The sequence below is a fragment of the Melanotaenia boesemani genome, chromosome 20, assembly GCF_017639745.1.
Source record: "Melanotaenia boesemani isolate fMelBoe1 chromosome 20, fMelBoe1.pri, whole genome shotgun sequence".
In the NCBI taxonomy this organism is placed as follows: domain Eukaryota; kingdom Metazoa; phylum Chordata; class Actinopteri; order Atheriniformes; family Melanotaeniidae; genus Melanotaenia; species Melanotaenia boesemani.
This window is the reverse complement of record NC_055701.1, coordinates 14,142,703-14,167,389: the sequence shown is the minus strand read 5'-3', so window position 1 is coordinate 14,167,389 and position 24,687 is coordinate 14,142,703. Positions and strand designations below refer to the sequence as shown.

Here is a 24,687-nt window from a genome sequence, read left to right as displayed (position 1 = left end):
GTTGAAGTGGCATTATGTAGAAAACAGATTTCATAATTATCCTAAATTAGAGATTAGACAGTAGAATTAAAATAAGTCAGCAGCTGTTGCTCTTAATCTTGACACAAAGTCATTCGAAGCTGAATTGTACATGTACATGTTCACTGTTTTCATACAGGTGAAAAAGAGAATAAGGCATTGACAGTGCTCCTGTCTACTTTTGGGATGATGTAGTATTTGAGTGATGGGGCCAGGTTTGGTAGATTAATATTTCAAAAGGGCCAGATGCTGGCCTGGCCTGGAAGTGTTTTCTCCACATAAATAATGCAATCTGTATCTGAAGAGGCAGGGGAGCATGGCTGCAGTACAGTGAAGCCCCAGTGTCTGGGGAGCAGGTGGAGTGACGGGGGGGACTGTCTTTGTTTCTAAGCTCCAGACAAATCCACCCTACCCCCGGGAGGTTGAGGGTAACAGAAGGGGGTGGAGGCAGCAAAGTCTTTCAACTCATCTGCAAATGAAACATTGCAGTAAATAAAAATGTCTGTCACTGAGCTCATTTATAAAGATTATGTGTATTTTGATTGTATTTGAATTTTGAAACGATAAAATGAGGAAAGGGTCACATTAGACTACCTTCAAGAATGGAGCAGTACTTTTTGTAATGGATGAGAGCTTTTCTGGAGGGCTGACTGGGTTGAATATCAAAAGAAAAAAGTGGGATGAAATATAACAAAGCAAAAAAGAGATCTTTTCATTTTAAATTCAACTTCCTCCCAGCTGGGGCACCTGAGTTGAACTTTTGGCCTCTGTGGAGCTGCACTTTGTCACATCAGTCAACCCCTTTAAATAATTTCACCATGAATGGTGTTAAAGTGTCCTTAGAGAGCCTGCCGTAGTTCAAGGTTTATATTTTTTTATTTAATAGCCTGTCTCTAACAAAGGAACCCTCATTTTTAAACAATAACCTGGTAAAATGTCTTAAAAAGCTTAACATCAACATAAAAAAAACATTTAGTGCCACATTGAAATGGGGATGATGGAAAAAATGATAATGATAAAAGAGAGATTTCTTATTTAAAAACTAGCATTTCCCAGTTTTCAAATTTTTCTCACTGGTCCAATTTGTGTGTCCCCTTCAGGGTGCCTCTAAAGGTGGAACAAGCTAACAATGCTCGCGATGCCCTGGCCAAGGCAGTGTACAGCCGTCTCTTTGATCACGTGGTCAAACGAGTAAACCAATGTTTCCCTTTCCAGACTTCCTCCCATTTCATTGGCGTGTTGGACATTGCTGGGTTTGGTAATGAATTGAAGCTCATGCTGAAAAAAATGTAGAAGTTTCAAATTAACCTCAGACCTGATTAAGCTAAGCTTCTAAATATGAATTTAGTATTGCTTTCTTTAGAATTAAGTTTCTTAAAGAGATACTTTTATGTGTGGTGTATACTCCATTACCAGGGTTTCTTCTATAAAAGATTATTTTTCCCACTGCTATAATTAACATAGGCTTTGCAGCATTTTTCATTTTGAGAACTAATTGAAATGAATGTTTTTTCTGCTTCTTCAATTTTTCCTCAGAGTATTTTGAGCATAACAGCTTTGAGCAGTTCTGCATTAATTACTGCAATGAGAAACTGCAGCAGTTCTTCAACGAGCGTATTCTTAAGGAGGTGGGTGATCTGCCTGTGGATTAAGGTGATTTGGTGTGGTTTACCTCTGCATTCTGGGAAACCTGCCACATCACGTCACTGCCGAGTGAAACTTTCTGACTCTTTCATGAGCCTGGAAAAAGTGGCTGGCGTGCTAAGCGTATCTGTCTTTGTTTTCTCTCTTATATTGTCCCTCCATCTCTCCTGTTTCCTTTCTCATTAGAATGCTAATTTCTCAGGGGACATGATGTAGCTTGTTTCTCTCCTGTGATCTCTTAATGTTATTCTTTTCCAAGGTCTTTCATTTTTATGGTTCTAGTCCTATTTTCATAACTTCAATTGTTTATTGTCAGTTTGGTGTTTTTATGTTTGTATTTTGAGTAAGTAGATGATGCTCTAAGGTCACTCCTGAAAAAAAAATGTCTGTATTGGGAGATCATACAAATAGTGTTTCAGTTTGAGTTTTTGTTTTGTTGTGTTGTTATTTTTCCATTATTACAGGAGCAAGAACTCTATCAAAAGGAAGGGCTGGGGGTGAATGAGGTGCATTATGTGGACAACCAGGACTGCATAGGTAAGTCTCTGCGCCTTTAGAATTTCACTTTATTCGTGTATGGAAGGTCACCTTTTCAGAAAAATAAATCAATAAATCACTGATGAAAATAAAGATTATCTCAGGCCTTTGTTCTGCTGTCTGCTTCTGAAGTTGATGACATAGCTGTCTTGACCTGTTTTCAAATGATTGAGACTCAAAGTTATATGTGTGTAAGCGATACCTTGGATGGTCTTTGTAAGCGAAGACGGGTCAATAAACTGACCCTCTGGGACATTTTAAACATCAGTTCGACAGCTTGTGCTGCAAAATGTAAGATGTACTGACAGACATATGGGTGCCTGTAGAGGGGCAAAAGTAAAGTCTTCTTATCTTTCTCAAAGCTGGCATATTGGTGTGTTAGAGGAAAGAAAATGTAGAGAGTATTTATGGGTTTTATAGCCTATTTTGTTTTATGAGAAGCTGGGGAAATTATATCCTCTTGTTTTGGCTATTTGTCTGTTCTCAAATGAATCCTGGAAATAATGAGATGAAGTAGTCCACGTATCAAGGTGAAGCTGTTTGATTTGTATTTCAAAGGTTGCAACTATTCAGGTGTGAGACTAACTGACAGCACTGAATAACATTCATGACTTGCAAATGACCGTTTGGGTTGGCCATTAATTCACTCATCAATCTTCAGTATTTATGCACAGGTGCTTGTTCATGCAAATTTTTTCTAAGGTCCTTGGCCATCACATTATTTTCTAAACAGCAAGTTGTATGAATAATTCAAATATGAAGCTAAATGAGCATCCTGATGAACATGTTTTATACTTTTTGCATATTCAAATCCAGAAACAGTAAACAGGAAATTTCCAATAAATCTCAGGCAGCACATTTAGTGATTCTTTAACTTCTGCATCATAATGGCCACTCTGCTTTCCACATCATCCAAAATGAATAAATAGTGTGAGTTTAAGTTTAAGTTACTCCGTAAAATGTCTACAAGCATGTGACACTTGGGCACGGCTGGAAATTATCAGTTTGGACATTCAGTTATGGCGAATTGCTTTCATTTCTCGTCAACTTACATTTGGCTTTATAGTTACAGTTACAAGAAAAAAGAAAGTACCCCCTCTTATAATTCTACAGATTTAGGTGCCTGTCAAAATAGATTAATCCTCTGGCTTACTAACTTTAAAGTTAAGTAAATGAAGCCTCAGATGAGCTGCAGCTCGACATTTTACGTGTCATTTATTTAACAAATACTAAGCCAAAATGCAGAAGTAGTATGAAAATCTGAAAAACCAACATCTTACACTTTAAAGGCTTCAGTTAGCATTAAAAGTTGCAGGTTGATTGCAGAAGTTGCCAGGAGAAACGTTATTCTTTCCAAAGCATAAAATGACACCACAGGTAAGATGCATTTAAATAAATCACAAGCCTTCTGGAATGATGTCCTTTGGATTTACAAGACCAAAGGAGAGATGAATGGCCATATTTCCCAGCACCACAATAATATCATCACAAACTGCATACCAACTGTCAAGCACAGTAGTGGAGGTGTGATGATTTGGGCTTGTTTTGCAGCCACTGCAGTCACAAATCACTCTTCTGTCTACCAAAATGTTCTTAGGTCAGAATGTGAAAGCATCTGTCCTGCAGCTAAAGCTTGGCTGCAACAAGATATAACATGGAAATGATCTGAAATATGGCATCAAATCTACAATGGAACAGCTGAAAAAAAGAACATTTCAAAGTCTTACCGTGACCCAAATTCCAGACCTCGACCTGATTGAAACGTTGTGGAACCTAGAGGGCTGTGCATAAACAAATACTTGCAAACTTCAATGAAATAAGAGTGGGCCAACATTCCTCTGTAATGATGTGAGACTGATAACATCACATAGAAAACATTTATGTCAATGTATTTCTGCTAAAGATTACCCTACAAGCTGTTGAATTATGGAATGTATTTATTTTTTTTACATTCTTTCAATTTAGCTTACCATCTCTTTTTTTCTTGCTGAGATGTACTTTCCTTTTCACATGACTGTATTACGGATACTTGCCTGAACATTGTAGAGCTGGGCTTGAATATAAAGCATAATGCTGTGGTTGTTAGGTAAATATGGTATTTGTCTTTTCCAGATCTTGTGGAAGCAAAGTTGGTGGGAATTCTGGACATTTTGGATGAAGAGAATCGTCTTCCTCAGCCTAGTGACCAGCATTTCGCTCTGGCTGTTCACACCAAACATAAAGACCACTTTAGACTGACGGTCAGACCTTTTAGCTGTTCTCCTTTTCGCTCTCCCTTATTCTACTGTCTTATTCTCTCCTCTTTCTTTGCTTTTTTTCTTCCTTTCTCTTGTATTGTTATTTTCTTTGTGCTCTAAGTTCTTTATTTGGTCTGGAAAAATGTGGGTGCCTATATGTTTTGTCATTGTGATCAGTTTTAGTTGTCCTGTATGTTATGACAGTTTTGTAAATGGCTCACAGTTCCAGTCCCTACCCCTGTCTCTGTCTTTGCCATTGTTGTTTGTCACGCTGCCTGCATATGTGCAAGCATGAAATCCTTTTAAAAACATAGTCTTGACATCAATTCAGGCAAAAGACTAGAGGTGATTGGCTGCAGCCAAGCTGCTGTTATCTCTTTTAAAGATTGCTGTTTCATAAATTTAATTAAATGAAAATCTATCTAAAATCCTTGAATGTGATGTTAACTAACATTTCTGCTTCACGGTTTTACTGCTTTTTCAGTGTCATTCATTATGGCTCCTCTCACTGATAAAACTAATAGAGCTTAAACATTATTTATAGTTGATTCTGAAGAACGCTTTATTTCAGGGACATACATAACTCTAGCTTTACAAGATAAGACACTTGTTAGACTACAGATTACCATGAGCAAAGTTTAAGATGGTATTTGCAGTTTTTGCATATTTTTTTTCTTTATATGTGTGTGTGTGTTTTTCTATAATTCACTTATTTCCTCTTCAACTTAGGTTCCCAGGAAGTCAAAGTTGGCCGTTCACAGAAATATCCGAGATGATGAAGGCTTTATGATCAGACACTTTGCAGGAGCAGTATGTTATGAAACGGTAATTTAAAAAAAAAAAACTGTTAACAAGAATGAGAAGAAAAAATAGGAGAGACACCAACACTGCCAACTCCTGTTGAGAAAGCAGACATTTTGACACTGACAAGCCTCCATAGCTTGGAGTCCAAAAGGATATCTTAGGCCAGGGGTGCCCAAGTCCGGTCCTTGAGATCTACCATCCTGCAACTTTTAGATGCAACCCTTCTCCAACACACTTGAATCAGAGGTCATCTGAATGTCATTCAGCTCTGCAGAGGCCTGGTAACGAGCCAGTCATTTGATTCAAGTGTGTTGGAGAAGGGTTGCATCTAAAAGTTGCAGGATGGTAGATCTCGAGGACCGGACTTGGGCACCCCTGTCTTAGGCTATTTTGTCTTTTTCCAGTCACATACTGTTTGGTTCTTAAGAGAAATCTAATAAACTAGTATTCTTTTGCATAATATGTCAGGATATTGAACAGTCTTCCATAATTTGCATTACTAAAGCACATATTGGGAAGACCTTGGAGAAGAGATGCAGGATGGCAGTTGTAGCTCAGTTTCTTACATGGTCTGCAGTTCATGCTGGACCGCCTCCCAGTACCTTTGTAATACAGAGCATGGCTATAACCAGTGTCTGAGGCCCACAGTATTTATTTTGCACCCAACAGGCTTAAATTTGGAGACATGATCAGGTGATGAACACACTACGTTAAACTTTGTGTCATTTTGCCCTACATCAGGTACTGTTTTTTTTTTCCCAACATTTTTTATAAGATCTCCAGCTACCAATGTCCTCACCCAGGTCTGCTTAAATTTCCTAGTACTAACAACATCCCTTAAGAGCATTATAGATTACACTGATGCATGTGCTTTTTTTAAAAACAAACTAAGAAAAAAGTGACACAGACCTTAGTTTTTTTTTTCCTTTTTTTCTGTAATATGATCTTTTATCTGAAAAAAATTTTATATAAATTTTTGATAAGCAGTATTTTTATAATGTCTGATCAAAGGATCTTATTTTCAAGTCGAAGGAAGCCAGGATCTAAAATTCCTGCTAGGAATATTTCCCAAAGATTTTAATCTTTGAGCTATAAAAGCTCAGAAAATACTCTTAAACATATGTATAATGCATTTTTCTTCTTAGTACAAAAATCACATACATACGTAAAATCTACCTACAGTAGAAGAACTGCAAGGACAGACACCTTCTTTATTTCAATGTGCACTTATTTGTAGTGTATACTAGCATGTATACTAGCAAGTCTGCCACCACATGAGTGAATGCAGTGCATGTGTATGTTGACAGACACGGTTCGTGGAGAAGAATAATGATGCCCTACACATGTCCTTGGAGAGTTTAGTGTGTGAATCAAAAGACAAATTTGTTCGAGAGCTATTTGAGAACTCCAGCACCTCCAAGGACTCCAAACAGAAGGCAGGCAAACTCAGCTTCATCAGCGTTGGAAACAAATTCAAGGTCAGATACTGTTTAAGCTCATCACCTCTATAACTACCACTTAACAAAATATTGTTAATAACAGCAATATTTTTCTCTGTCAGTGATAATCTAGTGAATGCTGACTCTCAAGTGTCTGTACTTTGTGCTTTTGTGAACTAATTGTGTATATATATATATATATATATATATATATACACACATAATGGACATCTTGGACGTCTAATGTTTGATGTTTACCTAAGTGAAAGTCATTTAACATTAAATATTTGTAAGCATTGACTCTTTCTATTGATACAATACAGGAAAAAATGGCATATTTCATGCATAGTTGCAAATGGTGATTAATCATGATTAATTCATTTGTAAGCTGTGATTAATCACCTTCGCATCTTTCCTTGATACATTCCAACTGACTTGGAACTGAGTGCAGCTGCACGTGCCACTTGGACCACCTTATGTCCTCCCATTAATAAATATGCAAAGGAGTATAAATATGTGGCATGCTTTCACCTTTTGTCCAAATAATGAAAAACACACCAGAAATGTAAAAAAAGTAGTAGAATTTCACAGAATATGAAACTGATATGGTTAGACCAGAGGTGTGGAGGAAGGATGAAATAGCCTGAACAAACTTTTAGGGTGTTGAAGGTAGGTGGGTGGAGTTTCCCAGCATGCTTTGTATTTGTTCAGTAATGGTGTTGAAATGTGTTGTGATTTACTTAAATGAAATAGTTAGTGAGGGTATAGTGCAGTAGCCTGGTTTTTTGTTTTAGTGCTTATTTGGTTAGATTTATACTACTTCTGTGTTAACTGATGTGGTATCATATTTGAGAAGGTAAATGCCTTTATTGAGTCTTTATGTTTCTGTTGCATTTGTGTGTCGAGTGAAGAACTTTTTGAACCACACAAAGATCTACTTTCTCTATAATGGACAAATTGTTCAAGTTTTAAGGTTGCTACCCAATCTTATGGATGATCTTTCTTCTGGTGTTGATAATGCTGCGTTCTCTGAATAAATAGCTGCTAAGGCTGACCCAGAGTTGTTTATGATTTATTAAACGAGTACACAGGCCGCTGTGGGCCGTAACCAACACCAAAAAAAGAAAAAGATTTAAAAAAAGCCAAAAACTGCTGCAGTAAGCTGGTAACATTCTCTCTGAATTGCCTCTCACAAACACAAATGCAGCAGAATTGGATCATCACACCAGGGCCAAAAAAAAAAAATCCAAGATGAAAGTTAATGTAAAAAGAAGGAATGCTGAACACCAGCAGAGTGTTGTAGCCTCAGGAGTTGGTTTAGAGATGACGGAGTTAACGCCACACAAGGAGCAAGTCGCCTCCATCATCAGTGAAACTTTCTGACATCCTGCCAACACATTTTAGAAAATGTGTAAGCTTAGAGCAGAGTTACATACACACTATCCACAACTCTGGGTCAGGTGTTGGGGACGGACAAGGCCAGCATGTTCGTTGTGGCTGAATAACAGGAGGTACAAAGAACTGAGGCACCGCAGACCTCAGTTGCTAAAGGACACCAGTCTGACTGCATGCTGACCAACGCTGAGCTGGAATCCCAGAGAGATGTTGGGAAAGCAATGAGGGGGATATGTAACAAGTCAAGATTAAGCAACTGCCTCAGTGAAAGAATCAATTCAGAAACTTCCCTCAGGAGTTTTCTTCTCAATTCATGTAATCATCCGACTCTGTGGCCTTCTAAGTAAAAAAATCAGAGTGAATTTTATGTTGTGTGTCGCGGATGTGTGCGCTCGCCTCTCACCCGAGCACTAAATGATGTGTGTTAATGTGACATAAACAGAGAAGACTGATTAGTTTATTATAGATTTAGATTGTAATCATTTTAAGGCAAAATATATGTGGAAAAATTAGGTTACTGGTGCACATGGTTTTGTTATGTCCTTCAGGTGTAAATCACAAGTGCGAAATTCATTAAGAAATACCTTTTTTTGTTCAAATCCCTCTTGACTTCAGAAAGAGGAGCATATTTTAGTTTTTTTTTTGTTTATTTTTAGATTTTCACTATCTGTAAGGTAAGCCCTATCCGGACTTCTGCTTTTTTTTATTATAAGCATTTAGTGGATCATCCCTAATGTAGACAAGGACATGAAGCCCTCAGACCTGCTGCTGGCTGCATTTTTCCAACCAAATAATTAAACAGTTCCCTTTGTCTACTTGCCCAAACAGACTCAACTGAACCTTCTGCTCGAGAAGCTTCGCAGCACTGTGAGTAAAATCACTTACATTCTTTTTGTTTTCACTTCTTTAAAATCAACATGAAGCAAATCAATGTTTACAACATCAGAAAGTATGTTTGTTATTACTGTCCAGATATGTTTTATTTCTATGCTACTTAAAGCAGAGATTGAGATAGACTGAGAAGTCACATGCTGAGAAAGATCATTTCATCTGATTGAACCTTATTTGTGAAGGGCTCAAGTTTTATCCGCTGTGTAAAACCCAACCTGAAGATGGTCAGTCACCAGTTTGAAGGAGCTCTGATTCTCTCACAGCTGCAGTGCTCAGGTAGGACCATCACAAAATATGATGGAAATATTTTAGGAAGTCTACAATTTTTCTAAATATTTTTAAGCTGAATAAATACAGCCAAGATAAGTTAGGTAACTAGGATATGTTTTTGACTCCTACAGCAAAAGGTTTTTATTTAATATAATAAATAGTTGACAGAATCATGTAAATACAATTTGTTGTAATTATTAATTTATTTTTTCTAAGAAAAGGAAATTCACACCACTTTCAACAAAGGTTATATTATGTTATATTTACCTGGAAAAGCCTTAGAAGACAGAGCAGTTTATCCTTGTTTGGCACACACCTATATTCCATCATAACTCTTCAGTAAACAATTGTTAGGCTTTCTTAAAAATTGCAAACCCACTTGGGCACTTAAAATAGTCATTATGAAGGCTGTAATTTCCTTTATCCTACTTCTAAAAACACATCAAGTAGAATCGTGCTGGTTTATTCATTCTGAAGTCAGTCCATGCTGCGTTTTTATTCTGTTATGCTTCATGATGGATCTATTTTCACATACATACATGCACACAGTTGCTCTCGATATGGTACATGTCAGAGATGATGTTTCCAGTTTATACATAAAAACTCTGTATGTTTATTTAAATAGGAATGGTATCTGTGTTGGACCTGATGCAAGGGGGGTTCCCCTCCAGGGCTCCCTTCCATGAGCTCTACAACATGTATAAGGCTTACATGCCAGATAAACTTACACGGCTGAATCCACGACTCTTCTGCAAGGTGGGCTTACATAAGTTGAATAGTCCCCTCCTAGAGTGGAGAAATACTGTGTGTACACAGTTTAAAATAATGAGTTAATCTGTTTTGAATAAATCCTTATTAGCTGAGTAACAGGCCCATAACAAAAACAACAAGCCAAACAGGCTCTTCTGGGAAATTATTAACATAATGAATATTTTTATGGCTTCATATACAATAATGCTGTGCACCTGTTCATGTTTCTTTGCAGGCTTTGTTTAAGGCGCTGGGTCTAAATGATAATGACTTTAAGTTTGGACTGACAAGAGTGTTCTTTCGTCCAGGAAAGGTAAAATTTCAATGTTATCAGTTATAATACACAATCTTAATACCCTCAGCTACAAAGATCAGAGTTTGAGTTATGTCCATGTGCATCAGTTCGCTGAGTTCGACCAGATCATGAAGTCTGATCCAGAACACCTCGCTGAGCTGCTGAAGAAAGTCAACAAGTGGTTGCTGTGCAGTCGCTGGAAGAAGGTCCAGTGGTGCTCCCTTTCAGTCATCAAACGTAGGTTAAACACAGCAAAAAAAACAAGAAAAAAATGTTCAAAAAGTGACTAGCAAATGCAAACATGCCCAAATAAATATTCACTCATCATGCCTTTGATAAAATTAGCCCTCTTTTTTTTTTAAAAAAATGTATTTATCAAACATTACAGTTGTTTTTAATATCCACCAAACCTTCAAAACTTTAATGTTAAACTTCGGTTTGTTTAAGAACTTCCCCCGTCTTTCATGTGCCACTGTATACCTGCATGGCCAGCGGCAGTTATTTCACACTGATGTTTCACACCTTTCATTTAGTTTGTATTTCTGAGAGAAGCAGCCTCCAGCCATAAGACACAGCACTCCAGAAGCAATTGCTACATGCAGTGCCAAACTATCGATTTTCACCATTAAACAAAGTGCAGGCTGACTCTGGCATATTTGCGTAAAAGCATCAAATGAAATTACATTACAGCTATAACAGAGCACTGCCTCTGGCCCTGGTCATTTGTTTCTTTCCTATTATTTCAACATTTCATCTTATAATGAATGTTTCCTTTTGTGTGAATGAATTAATAAGCATTATATTCCCCTTTGAATTGTAGCTCCTGGATGAAATAAAAGTTAATTCTGTAGCATTGATAAGTATCACAAGTATTTTTGTAAATTTGTGTCTCTTCTTTTGTCCTCTCTACACCAGTGAGGAATAAAATGGGGTACAGAGCTCAGGCCTGCATTAAGATTCAAAAGACTGTCCGCATGTGGCTGTGTAAGAAGAAACACAAGCCAAGGTGAATTTTCTTTTTTATTATTTCTTTTTTTGTTCCAACTCTCCAGTGGGCTTTATTATTTGAAAAGATTCACGCTTGATGAGTTTGATGGCTGTCCCACATCTCTGTTCAAATCAATCCAGAAAATTATCTGTGGACCTGAACTGCTGTGGGAAATATCATGTGTCTGTTTGGATGCAATAAAAAAATATGCTTCTGGTGAAAGCATCACATTAATGTTTTAAAATTAAATTTAATTTGCAAGTGTCTCTAAATGTTTAACCAGCACTAACACAGACCCTTTATTTATATAACCAAAAACAAAATATGTAAAAAAAGAAAGATTGGGTATATTGGCAATGAATAAAATGTCCACGGTGTACACACTGAAACAGAATGTGATCAATATAGGTTATGAGCAAATTTTAAATCAGTAGGAAGTCGACACGGACTCTGCAACTACAAAGTAATGCAATGACCTCCCTCACTGATATTTATTCAGGAGGGAGAAGATCTGTGGAAAATCAATGATCATATAACCATCCTCTGTTGGAAAAATAAAAACAAGTTTTTCTCCCCTGAGACTGAAACACTGGTACTGAACTACTACAACTCACAGGCTCATATTTGTCAGTGGCAGTATTATATAATGGATAGCAGAAGACAAACACAGATTTTAAACAGCTAAATACAGCTTAACTTATTTTTTAATTAGTGGTAGGTCAAATTAAACTCCTGTTTTGATTTATTTATTTTTAAAAGATAGCATATTCTTATGTATATGTAAAACACACCATAAGCTGTGTGACTGCGTCCTTGCAAATTCCCACATAAATACTGGTAACAGATTTCCCCATAAATAACTATATGTTTACTGTCTACAAACTTAAATTTACTGTGTGTATTACATATTTAATTACTTTTATAGAATTACATTGCAATGCTACTACTAATCATGTTAATACTAGTAATATTATTCATCATGTAATCCACCCATTTTAACTATTTATCCCCTTTCAGGGTGAGGGGTACACCCTTCACACATCAGCAACACTGAGCTAAAACAGACAGAAAGAGACCCACACTCACAGTCAGCTGGTCAGCAGTGATACCACAACACTCCTAACAGCTGCACCATGTCTGCTCAAGCTTAAATCTACAAAAATGAAATCTAATCCACTGAGGTTGTTTATAAAATGACAAAAAAAAGTTCATGTGGGATCACTTTTACTTTTAGTGATCCCACTTTTAGGGATACATTGTACACCCATCACTTTTCAACATTCTAGTGGGTTTTCCTTATAGCTGAATACAAATCCCCCAAAAGATTTTCATGAACGTTTTACTAACTTCGCACCTCCTCCTGAAACAGAATTGATGGTATGGTGAAAGTCCGAAACTTGAAGAAACACATGGAACGTTTCAATGAGGTGGTCAACGAGCTGAATGAAGGCAAACACGAGATGGCCAAACAAGTTCAGGAGCTGGCTGCCGCCATAGATGCTCTCTTGGCAAAAATAAAGGTGATGCAAATTTTTTTCTATATTCTTAAGATTTTGGCTTCCTGATAAAGGTTCAGTTGAGCTTTTAATATTCTGCTGGTTGTAACCTGTTTGTGTAGATGATTTTTTTTAATAGCTTTAGGCATAATGTGTATGTTGAACATATTGTGTTTGTTGTACATTTCTTTGCTGGAAACTTGCCTGCTTCATATTTATTTGATAAGATCTGTTCATCTGTAGATCCATAAGCAGCCTTATCCTTGTAGAAGGCCTTATTCCTTTTAATACACCAAGGCCATTACAAAGTGGGTTGTTCCCTTTTCTCATTCTTTTTCACAGAATCAATATTTTCAATCACCTCAGGATAAAAAGAGCTCAGAGGACTCCACCCTTGTCCAATAATTTAATTTATTGAGGTTGTTTTGCTAAATGATCAAACTTGGTTTGTGAAATCCCAGCTCTTCCCTTGCAATATGCATCCGTTTTATTGGACCCTCCTGGTACAACAAATCATCAAAGCACATTCATACAGTATCTAGATATGTGTGCAGAGAGTTGTGTCAACGTTCATTTTTGTTCGCTGTAGTTTCCTGTATCCAATCAACAAATATAATTAGTGATCATTGCTATCCTGAGTGACACTAAGAAACTGGGGACTCCTGATGCTTTCTATCCCTTCCATCCCAAACAGCCGCTCCATGTTCCCAATCTTAATCTTTAAGCCCATTAGCCTCTACTTTCATCACTTAAGGCATTTTGAATGTTCAGAAATTGCTCCAGGCATGCCATCTCTGAGTGAATAATGCATTAGATGTCAATGGCTGTCATTCATATCTCTATGCTTTCGGGACAAGACCTTGTCATCTCCCCTCCCTGTGTCACGGTTAGAGACTCACACTAATGAATCCTTACAATATGAGGACCCCTTCTCTCCCCCCCTCCCCCCTTTCCCCCCGCTGATTGTCTGGCAAGTATGTGGAGAATTGAACGCTGTGGCTGCGAAGTCCAATAGACAGACACGCTGTCAGTCATTGTCTTATTTGTTGCCACTTGGGGAGATTGTGTGATGGAAACAGACGTGTGTGAGTCTGTGGCATTTCCTGATGTCTTCTACTTTCCTGATTGACAGTCCGCATAGGACAAAGTTTAATTCTAAGGAAAAAAAAGCATTATGGCATCCTCTGAAATATTTTTTTTTTAAGTTGGTGGAATTGATGCTTGAATCAGTCCTTACCTTTAAACTCCCCTGAGGCCATATATGTTATAGTTGGATGAATAAATTTATTTTTCCTCCTTATTGACCATGACCTGTATTTCATATTCTTTTGATCACCAGGCCACAGTCATGACCTGGAAGGAGATTGACACAGAGTACCAGGGACTGGTGAAACGCTCAGAGCAGCTGCTCTCCTCCATGCAAAAGAAGAAGCAGCAGGAGGAAGAGAGCGAGAGGCTGAAACGCATCGAGGAGGAGATGGAGAAGGAGAGGCAGAGAAGGGAGAAGGAGGAGCAACGACGTAAACAAGAGGAAGAGGACAGAAGACTGTAAGGAATTACCTGTTGATGTGAAAATACATAGAAATAACATGTTGAATCTCCATAATGTTTCCATTTCATTTTCTTTTTAAATTTTAGCAAAGCAGAAATGGAGCTGAAAAGAAAGCAAGAGGAAGAGGACAGAAAAAAGAGAAAGGAGGAAGAAAAGGTTATTCAGGTTGGACTAACTACAGTGTGATATTCTATTATTAACAAAAAAAATTAAAACCCTTTTATTATAAAGGTGTGAAGCCTGTGAAATACATGGGGGGAAATAACTGGCAATTTTCTCGTCTTTGTATTAATTTCAGAAGATGGTAGAATTAATTTATTCTATGAATCCTTTGCAGTCTGCTCTCAGCTTTTTGTTCAGCTCCAGTGAGGTGCAGTAGCTGACCTCCTGCCCACTGCAGGGACCGGAAAATAAAGTGGTTACATGTTACAAACATACAATAGACTGAGCAACATGTGGGGTTTAATGCAAAAACATAAAAAAACATTTAGAAAACATCATTTTAGGCTCAACAAATCTTTGATAAGTTTAGTGTTTATTCCTGTTTTGATCAGTGTAACTAAGCTCATTTCTTAAAACAAGAAATGATGCAACACATGCATAAAAAATGTGAGGATCTGAGGAAGCCTCAGCATCTGAGACTTTGAAATAAGTTATCAAAAACCTTCACATTTCAGAGATATTATAACTGATCTTGTAAACTCAATCTCAAGCTTTTATTAGTGAAAAAGCAGGCGCTGCAGTTCTTCTAAATTCCAGTTAGTTCAGAATTCTGCTGCCAAAACCTCAGCTGCACATCTTTCCTATCCTCAAACAACTTCATTTGGGAAACTTGTTTTAAAAATCAGTCAGTGGCTTTTTTTCCCCTCCAAAATATTAAATGTATTATGTTACATTTATATTTCTGAAATTTCAGTTCTTATGCATTACTCTGAATATTGTCAGGTTTTCTTGCCTTGTAACATCATGTTTAAATCTCCAGAGAAAGTATACAGATAGATCTTTATACTCCACATTACGCAGTATATGGGTGCATGCTGTCATTACAGAGGTAAGACAGATGTTTTGTGAGTTGTGTAAGGTGGTTTAAAATACATGAACAAGGTCAAACCAGTTAAACATTCCTCAAACCTGATTATTTTTTAATGTTTTTTCATTCCCCTGTTGTGTCTAGACAAATGACCAGAAAAGCTTGATTGGTAGCTAAACAAACTGGATAAATAGGTCTAATCAGGCTTAGACACACAGCAGAGTTCCAATTGTTTTGAACTGTCTGGCACACAAGGCAGCATTCGTTCCTGTCATCATTGACAGGAACTTGTTTGGTGTAGTTTTTAAATAATCACAAGTGTAAAAGTGCTGAATTGTGGTTTGTGTGTGTTTACAGGCAGAGCTGGAAATCCAGCTGGCTCTGGAGCGGGAGGAGCAGGCCCAGCATGCTGCTGTACTGGAGCAGGAAAGAAGAGACAGGGAGTTAGCCATGAGAATTGCTCAGAGTGAAGCAGAGCTCATCACTGAGGACAGCCAGGCGGATGCTAGCCTGCGCAGGTATTGCATAATTTTGCAGACACAGTGCATGGCATTACATGTTCATTACTGCATGAATTGTGTGTGCCATACACAGTAAATGAGTTCATGGCTCAGACTCACCTCATTATGCATAACTGGCTTTCTCTTGTTTTCTCCAGTGATGACTCTTTTTCAGATCTTCCTATCTCTTCATCCTCAGCCAGAGCCATGTAAGATATCAGTACCAAGTGTACCTAACACCAGCTGTAGTCACTAACTTACTCCCCCATTCTCTTAATCCCTATGGTAGCCCCAAATCTCTCAGTTGCTAGAAATAGATAGAAGATTAAGATGCCTAATTATCATTCTCAAGAAGTTTTTAGCCAAATTATGGACATTCTGTACATATTAGTGCTGCCAATTCTGGGAAGATTTTAGAGGATACTGTGCAATTATCTGTCGCCCACAGAAAATGATGGTACACTAAACCCTAAATTAAAATTTTGTCATTGTTTCTGTTCTTATTTTCATTGGCTCTGAATGAGCCTCCTTCTGAAAGTGGGTCTGCAGAATTTGTGTGCACTCCAGCCTAACTGTGCCATCAGTGTTGTGTCTCCTGAACTGATTTTTTACTTGCACATATTTTATTTAGATTTTACTCACCTCCTGCTACATGTATAGTTTTTTAATTTTTTAATTTCAGTACAGCCTAATGACTAACGCTGCTGAGCCTCTACTTTTAATCACAAAGTTTTTAGAGCCTCAGACCATGAAGAGGACCATTCTTAAACTCTTATTTACTGGCAAAAAGATTACAAACAAACAAATTTGCATTATATTTAAATAGTTGAGGCAAGACTTGCCAATATAGATGAAGGTGGAGGTAAAAATGTTTTTTTCTGATCCTTTTTCTGTTTTCTTTTGGGTTTTGTTAATTTATTTAGTACTATTTTAGCCTAATTTGGTAATGAAAAGACATTGCAGAACACAGATTAGTCAGAGAGAACCCGCATCTATGGTTGTAACAACTGCTTGTCTCCAGCAGCTGTGATGTTTTGCACACACAGTAGCACTCTCTCGATCTGAGGTGAGAACTTGTTTGCAAATCTGTGCTCACAGTTAACAAATGTGCAAAACAAAAGCCAAAAGAACCTCCTCTGAGAGAATGATTCTCATATGCATGTGCATTAATTATGAAACCATGAGCATATTAATGTACTGACATTGCAGATTAAGTTATTGCTCTTTTTTGAGCTGTGACCTTTGCAGCACAAAGTTAGTATGCTTGTTCTCAAAAGACGTCAAAGTGGTACTTAAATCTGGTCTCACACACACACAGGGGAAGTGTTGCATTTCTCTGTGTCAACATAGCCTCACACAATGGCTCTTGATAAATGTGTGATTCTGCTCATGTCAAAGAGGTACAAAAATTAGCAACTGAAAAATAACACAGCTACTAAATAACTATCAAAATCAGTCCCTCATTCAGTCACTCGCTTTTCCTATATAAAACACATTCTGCTGCTTACTACAAAAATTCTGAAACCTTTTCTGAGAAAATTTCATGACAAGTAACGAAAAGATGGCCTATTTCTCAGTTTGAGACAAGTAAGCCCTGTTTTCCTCTCAAATTTAGAAGTTTTAAAGGAGTTCTTCTATGCACCGCAAAGAATAGTTTGAATAGCTGACAGCACTGTTTGTTTCTTTTCCATCTTTTCCATTCTGGGATTCTTAGTGAATGTAGTTAACATAGTACAGACAGTGCTGATTTCCCTCTATTTTTTATTTATTTATTTTATGGGAAGGAATAGCAGTTAAAGTGGTGAGTAAAGTTAGTGCTGGTATAATTTATAGCACTCACTGGACAATTCCTATCAAAGCTCTTATCTGCAGATACAGTGAATTACATATGAGTCAGTACTGTGTTATCTATCCAGTCTTGGCTCCGTGGGTCTCACTGCAGATGTCTCTAACTACTCCTGAGAGTCAGCTGATCCCTGACAACTAACAGGAGATGTTTTAGAAAGAGAGAGTGTCATGTGTGTTGTATGTGCACAGCACAGAGCCAAAGCACATGCAAGCTTTCATGCATGTCCAAAGGATTTCAGCTTCCCTGCTTTTTCCTTTTCCTCCATCCAGCCATTTCTCATTTACCTACTGCCAAAAGCCAAGTGCTGGCCATTGCTTCACTTCCATGTCTTTCCTTCTTGCAACAAAAGTAAAGCTTCTTTTCTGCTTTATCACTATTACACACTGGCACACATCACAGCCAGAATGACAATGATCCTGAATGAGTTTAATCTTTCCAGTCAGTAAGAATTTCGATGGTAAGCTCATGATTCGTAGATCAGCAGTCTTCAGTTCAGAGATACTGTGCTGACTGTAATTAGAAGAGGCAAATCCTACATTCCTATTAAGGAATTAGCAGCTTAAACTCAGCAAGGAAGTGAGAGACATGACTTCAGAGCACCACAGTATTCCTTAAGCTGCTAAAACATCATTGTTATTAATTTGATCTATATCTTAATGCAATGCATGCATTGTTTTTCAGTTATCTCTCACTCTTTAAAAAAAACAGAGTTTCAGTTTCAAATGAAAAGTTTGGACTCATAATGTACTTCATGTGTAAAATGAAACCTTCCTCAAATGTGGAACTTTTATGATAATAAGTGTTGAAAGTATGAAGCCTCAATCCCTTTATCTCTGTTACTCCAACCTTGTCACACTTATCTGTCTCAACATTCAGGTTATTTCTTTCTTCTTTTTTTTTGTCCTTTCTCACCCACGTTCATCTGTTCCTTGCTGCAGGGGTCCTCAGGTGCAGGCGACCAAAGCTGCTGCTGGTGTGAAAAAGTATGATCTCAGCAAGTGGAAGTATGCTGAGCTGCGAGATGTCATCAACACTTCCTGTGGTGAGAAATCCTGAATTCAGTTTCAAAGTGAAGCCATCTTTTCTGTGCTCTGAACTCTTCCTTACAACCTCCTACTCGACATTAAGTAATTCAGCATCAGCTCATGTTTTGGCACTTTAGAAAATCACAGGGTGACATTTCTCTCCACACAAGCTTTTCATCTGCAAAGATCCTAAAGTGGCTGTTGAAAAGTTTAAACTTCATTTCAGTGCGAACACAACATGTCTTGCCTAAAAATCAAAAGCGCTCTGAGGGGGATGTTCCCCACAGCTGCTGTGCCTTATTGGGTTGTTTCAGAGGTAGAGAGAGGAAATTATCACTATTATGGAGGCTGACAGACTTTTCCAAACCCACTTTCTCCTCAGTCAGCATGAAAAGCAAATTGCTTTTTGCTGGCGTATGTACTAATGCCTCTGTTATTGTGTATTCTGGACTATTGCTGGGATTCCATAGACAGCTGGTTAATTTGTGCTCTGATAGTGTTGGTGGCTTTACCCAAAAACTACCTTTGAAGCACCACTGATGGTGATCTGATATTCTTAAAAAAAATTAAATAAGATTTTAAATATTTCTTTGCATTTGTCATTGGGAAGAAAACACAATGTAAGCTGACAGGTAGTGTTAGCTTCAGTAGGAATTCATATAAATTAGAAATAGAGTTTTGTTATTTTTGTATATATTGTCATTTTGTCCCCATCTGGTGAATATTTGAGGTTTTTCTGAGTGTATTTTGTATTCAACTGTACACCAGAACCAAGCATTTTCACTGCCCTTTTCATCTTTTGATACATCAGCAATCTTTTATTAAAGCAATACTACATAAGTTTCTGACCTTAAAACACAAGACAATAAAATCCAAGGAAGTAAGGAGAAGAAGGAGAGAAAGTGACAAAGCAAGAACTCAGACAAGAGTGAATATCAGTCTGGTCTTACTGGTCGGAGAGAGCTCAGAGAAGAGACAGGATTCAAGATTAATTGCCTTCATTCGAGGACTCCAAAGCGCAGAAATCTGCCAAATTTCAGTTGTACTGGTTCTTCTGGAGAGTTACATCTGTATGTGACACATGTAGCCAAGCCAGCAGCCAGCTAGCTTAGCTCGGCAAATGAAGGTGGATACAGCCTGACGGGATCCACAGGTAACATAATCTGCTTAAGCTTACAAATTAACATGGTTATCAGTGTTTGTTGAAGCTATTTAAAAAAATAAATAAATAAACGGTTGTGTTTGGAGGGATGTAGCGAAAGACGTGTGGGTGGGTGTGAATTTAAAAGGACTTTAAATTCTTCAACGTGAGATAAAAAAAGCATATCATCAAAGCTTCTTCTGAGGAGTGAAACTAGCTGCAATACAATTTGATCTTGGCACTGTAAAAGTGCATTATCTCCAAAGTTCTGTCTTAAATTACCAACAAAACCCTTATCAAATTTTAATCTTCCAAGCAAAATATATCCACTTCACTTCCAAATTTAGAATGCATGTCAAAAAGTAAAAGATGTAGAAAGCAAATCCTCATAGAACAGATTTTTTTCTTGCATGCTTACTGTGTTTGTGTTGTGTGGACAGACATCGAGCTGTTGGCAGCTTGCAGAGAGGAGTTCCACCGTCGTCTGAAGGTCTATCACACATGGAAGTCCAAGAACAAAAAACGCAATGATGACGGAAGTGATCAGAGGGCTCCTAAATCCATCACTGACTATGGTTAGTGAAAGACCTGATTCCACGTGGCATCTTGTTGCTGTACATTAGCTTATAATAGTTCAGCATACAGCTTACAGCACATAAACATCATCACATGCACAACTTTCCGCAGGCACATCGTGTTTATTCTCTTCTTATTGGGCTTAAGCATTCACCGGTAAGAGTTAATAACTTCACAAATAACCTGCCTTTGTTAGCCAACAATTAATTAGCTGAGGCCACTTTCTGTAAGAAATTTTTGATCTAATTAGTAAGTAACTCCCAGTTGTTTTAATCTGTTCCTGATATGTCAGCTTTTGTTTGTGCATTTCATTCTTGGCTGAAATCTGTGTGGTCTGTGCAACTAACACACACACACACACACACACACACACGTTTAGTTGCTTGAAGTTTGCCAGTACACTGAAAAATCTTTTTCTCTTTTGTTTATTTTTTAAGCTAAAAACAAATATTAGGTTTGATCGGTGATGGTAACATTAGCTGTTACCTTTACTTTCAAGATATTACTTACCTTTCTCCCTTGATGTGATATCTTATGAAATCTGTACTTTGATTTTCTCATATCTAGCTCTTATTCTGGCCTTTTCTGAGGCAGCAGAGGTCATACTGGGCCTTTCATAAGAGGCTAGAAGCTGCTTTTTCTGTTTTGTCATGTGATATTTGTGTATTTCTTTGGTTCTTTTTGATCTTGTGTTATTTTGATAGCTCTGTTCTTAGTTTTACACGCTGCTCAGTGCATCTTTGAAAAACTACAAGGTTTCATTCAGTATATGTAAGACCAAATCACAGATGCTACTCTGTACATAAACTAGCGTCTCCACCATTATCATTATTAAATAATCTTTTTTTCTGATTGATCTGTGCTTCTGATGATCACGCTGCAGCCGAACAGAACCCAGCTCCTCCAACAACAGCCCAGCATCAAGAAGTGGCCATGAACCGCCAACAGCGTTATTTTCGCATTCCTTTCATCCGGCCCGCCGACCAGTACAAGGACCCACAAAATAAAAAGAAGGGCTGGTGGTACGCTCACTTTGATGGGCCATGGATCGCCAGACAGATGGAGCTTCATCCAGACAAACAGCCTATTGTGTTGGTCGCAGGTGAGTCAGCAGCTCCGGACATTGTTTCAGGAAAATCATATCTAGACAGCCGCTCATCTGATGCCCATCAGCAGTTTCACCAAAGAACGAGAATTTATTAGAAACCACAAATTTTATAAATCTTAAAATCTCCTGTCATTCACCACCACACAGGCAAAGATGATATGGAGATGTGTGAGCTGAGTCTGGAGGAAACGGGTCTCACCAGGAAGAGAGGGGCGGAGATCCTTCCCAGGCAGTTTGAGGAAATCTGGGAACGCTGTGATGGAATTCAGTACCTGAAGAAAGCCATAGAGAATAAACAGGCCCGCCCAACATACGCTACAGCAATGCTGCAGAGTCTCCTCAAGTGAATCAGAGTGTATAGCTCACCATGAAACACAACACTAAAAACACAAACCTGCACATTTCAGAGCAGCACAGAGTGGCTGTGGTGTGTGGGATGCTAGAAAGTAACCGTAGGCAAATATGCTATCTACACTACGTTCCAGATGACGGTGTACTAAACACTGAAACATGTTCTTTATATTAACTTTTTTTGTTTCTTTGTTTTGTCTTTTTTATATAATATCTTTACATTTTGCAGTGGAACACTTTGACGTTGTATTGTTAGCATTTCTGTTTAGTCTTTTTTCTTAATCTATGCATGAATTTAAATTCCACTGTGAGGCCTTAAATTGCAATATTGCACCCTCGTTGCACCATGGAAGTCTTAACTGGTTTAGTCTGTTTAACTGTACACCTCAAACCTTATGCAAGGACACTGGAGTAGATATTTTTTCCAATATTTGAGATAACAACTAAATCTGATGTTATTAGGAAGAATCAAATTTCTACACGTAGTCAGATCACAATCATGCTCATAACCAGGTCAAACTACAGACAATTCATTACTATATTACAGTGTAGTGGTTGTAAAGTCACAAAGGTCTTTCAAACCACTCTTTATTTTATTCTTTGTATACATATGTCCACTACGAATTATTGTAAAGGGATGCGCTTTTTTTTGTATTGTTGCTTATTTGTTACATGAGAAGGAAAGATTTTCATGTTTGCAGTTTTATGGTTTTGGGATTGTCTTTCAGAGAGTTATATAATGTGTGCGCATGTGTGTTATGTGCATTTATGTAAAATGTAATTACCAGTAAGCTGATTACTTGACTCTGACTGTTAGGCCAGGAACAGTTGTCATCTCATTTTACAGCTGAACTTTTGTTTAGATCCAAACATCCAAATGAGTTAAACAATAATAAAGTTGACTAAACTGTAACTACTGAGATAATTATTGTATTTGATCTTCTACTGTAAGACCCCCCTTTAATCTGGAATACTGTAGAAAATAAACATATTCCTGTTATGTTTTTCTTTTTGTTTTGTTCTTTTGGATGAGATGTTAAATAATGAGTGGGAATAAGAGTCATGGTGTCTATTTGACAAATGGCAACAGGTACTAAAAAGATTAGTTTGAGGATTAATAATTGAGTAAAAGCTAAGTGGTTTAATCTCTGATCGCAAGGCTTTGATGACATTTATATGATCAACATTTAAAGAATAAATTTCTATTGAATAATTTCATTATATAGTTATTTTTTGTTCTGGATAATATTCAATTAATTCCAAAAAAAGGGATAAATACTAATAACACTAATGTAATGTAGAAATTCATGACTTGATTTCTTTTTACTGCTTATTGATTTAATGATATGTCTTTTGTTCTGTTTTAGTGAAATTACCTTAAACTTGTAACACTAAAAGACACTAAAACAATGCATTTTATTCCCACTATCTTACAAAGTTAAAACATCTGGTTTTCATACCAGTCACTTATAGTTAAGTTAGACAGATGACACAAAACTTAATGAATCATATAATTCCAAAGCAAAATTATTCTATCTGCAAGTGGGAAAGAAATTAACCCTTGCTTTCAATGTTTAGTGTTACTTTGTTTTGCAGCAGTAAGTGTAACAAAAAATTTTGTTAATTTTGATTAGTCCCGTTTATTGGCTGAAAAGACTTGCAAACCAGTCATTTGTTCCTTTAATAATGGTGAATCATCTTAGTCCAGACGGAGACCAGTTTAAACCATGATACAACCACCACCATGTCTCACTGCTCAAAAGAAGCATTTTCATTTCTCACAACAAAACATTTCACATTTGAATCAGAGTTACATTTGTGTCTTTTTATAGGTGCTCCCAATGATTGTCAGCTTTGTTTTTCTTGAAGATGTTGCAGGTGTTTTGGTTTTTTTTTTTTTTTCTTACAGGTATGGCAGCTGGTTGTCTGATTTTTCCTGTTTAGATTAAACAGCTTATGCTGTTGCTTTCTATCTGGTGTATTCTGGTCTGTTTTTTTATTATTATATGCACTCTTTTTCTCTTTACTCTCTCCTTTCTTTTCCCCCCAAATTTTTTTGACACAGCACTGCAGCCAGACCATCACTCTGATTTCTATGATGCGGGACAAGGCAAAATAAAAAGAAAAGAAAAGAAACTGTCTTAAAGCTTAGAATTAGCTGAGTAGGTGAAGAGGTTTAGGGCTTGTTGGCTGAAAGCTTGCATAATGGCAGACTGATGTGTCATGAAATAACAGGTAGCAGTGTCTGGTCACCTTGGCTTCCCCCATAAGCTTTGCCACCTGAAGAAACTTGATCAAATAAGGCTTGGTTGGCACAGAGCAAATTAGTTTGTTCATTAGCAAACCAGAGTCTCTCCTAGAGTCCTTAGAAACCTACAGCTGAATCCATACAAGCTTTTTTAAGCTCGGTTTACCTCCTTAAAATGCGTATTGAAGGTGTCTGCTAGGTCCATCTTTTGGCCAGTTCTTACTGTCAGGGTTGTAGTGTGTGAATCCAAATGCACACACACTGAAGGCAAGCAGGTTAGGAAAGCAAAGGGAACATTAATATTTGCCAAACAAAAACTAGTAAACACAGTAAATTCAGTAAATGAAAGGGGTGATCATCTAAGATAGCTGGCATGCAGTACTTTGCCATTTGTATGGAATGTTGAAGCAAAAATTCATCAACTCAAAAAACTTTTAACTCTTTTTTTATTGACTGTAAAAGGTATAAAAATATGTCCAGATCTTAATAGACAAATGATTGGTGGTGTAAGATGTGAATAGGACAGACTGATGGAAACAGCAC

General features: G+C 37.4%; 1 protein-coding gene across 3 annotated transcripts in view; it reads left to right on the top strand.

Moving 5' to 3' along the window:
- myo6b (myosin VIb) overlaps window positions 1–23,868 on the top strand; it is a 37,178-nt gene extending 13,310 nt beyond the window's left edge. For 2 of the 3 annotated variants that reach the window (XM_041972738.1, XM_041972737.1), the window contains 20 exons: window positions 1,119–1,276; window positions 1,555–1,646; window positions 2,127–2,199; window positions 4,312–4,439; window positions 5,166–5,261; window positions 6,548–6,718; window positions 8,903–8,941; window positions 9,148–9,241; window positions 9,861–9,991; window positions 10,221–10,298; window positions 10,388–10,517; window positions 11,196–11,286; window positions 12,638–12,788; window positions 14,104–14,312; window positions 14,403–14,481; window positions 15,704–15,864; window positions 18,634–18,737; window positions 20,302–20,436; window positions 21,321–21,539; window positions 21,693–23,868. In XM_041972738.1, the coding sequence (XP_041828672.1) occupies window positions 1,119–1,276; window positions 1,555–1,646; window positions 2,127–2,199; window positions 4,312–4,439; window positions 5,166–5,261; window positions 6,548–6,718; window positions 8,903–8,941; window positions 9,148–9,241; window positions 9,861–9,991; window positions 10,221–10,298; window positions 10,388–10,517; window positions 11,196–11,286; window positions 12,638–12,788; window positions 14,104–14,312; window positions 14,403–14,481; window positions 15,704–15,864; window positions 18,634–18,737; window positions 20,302–20,436; window positions 21,321–21,539; window positions 21,693–21,892 (2,539 nt within the window). In that variant the 3' untranslated portion in view covers window positions 21,893–23,868. Of the gene's footprint in view, window positions 1–1,118; window positions 1,277–1,554; window positions 1,647–2,126; window positions 2,200–4,311; window positions 4,440–5,165; window positions 5,262–6,547; window positions 6,719–8,902; window positions 8,942–9,147; window positions 9,242–9,860; window positions 9,992–10,220; window positions 10,299–10,387; window positions 10,518–11,195; window positions 11,287–12,637; window positions 12,789–14,103; window positions 14,313–14,402; window positions 14,482–15,703; window positions 15,865–16,004; window positions 16,056–18,633; window positions 18,738–20,301; window positions 20,437–21,320; window positions 21,540–21,692 lie in introns of all 3 variants that reach the window. The other variant, XM_041972739.1, reaches the window with a different exon arrangement.
- Window positions 23,869–24,687: the final 819 nt, after the last annotated feature.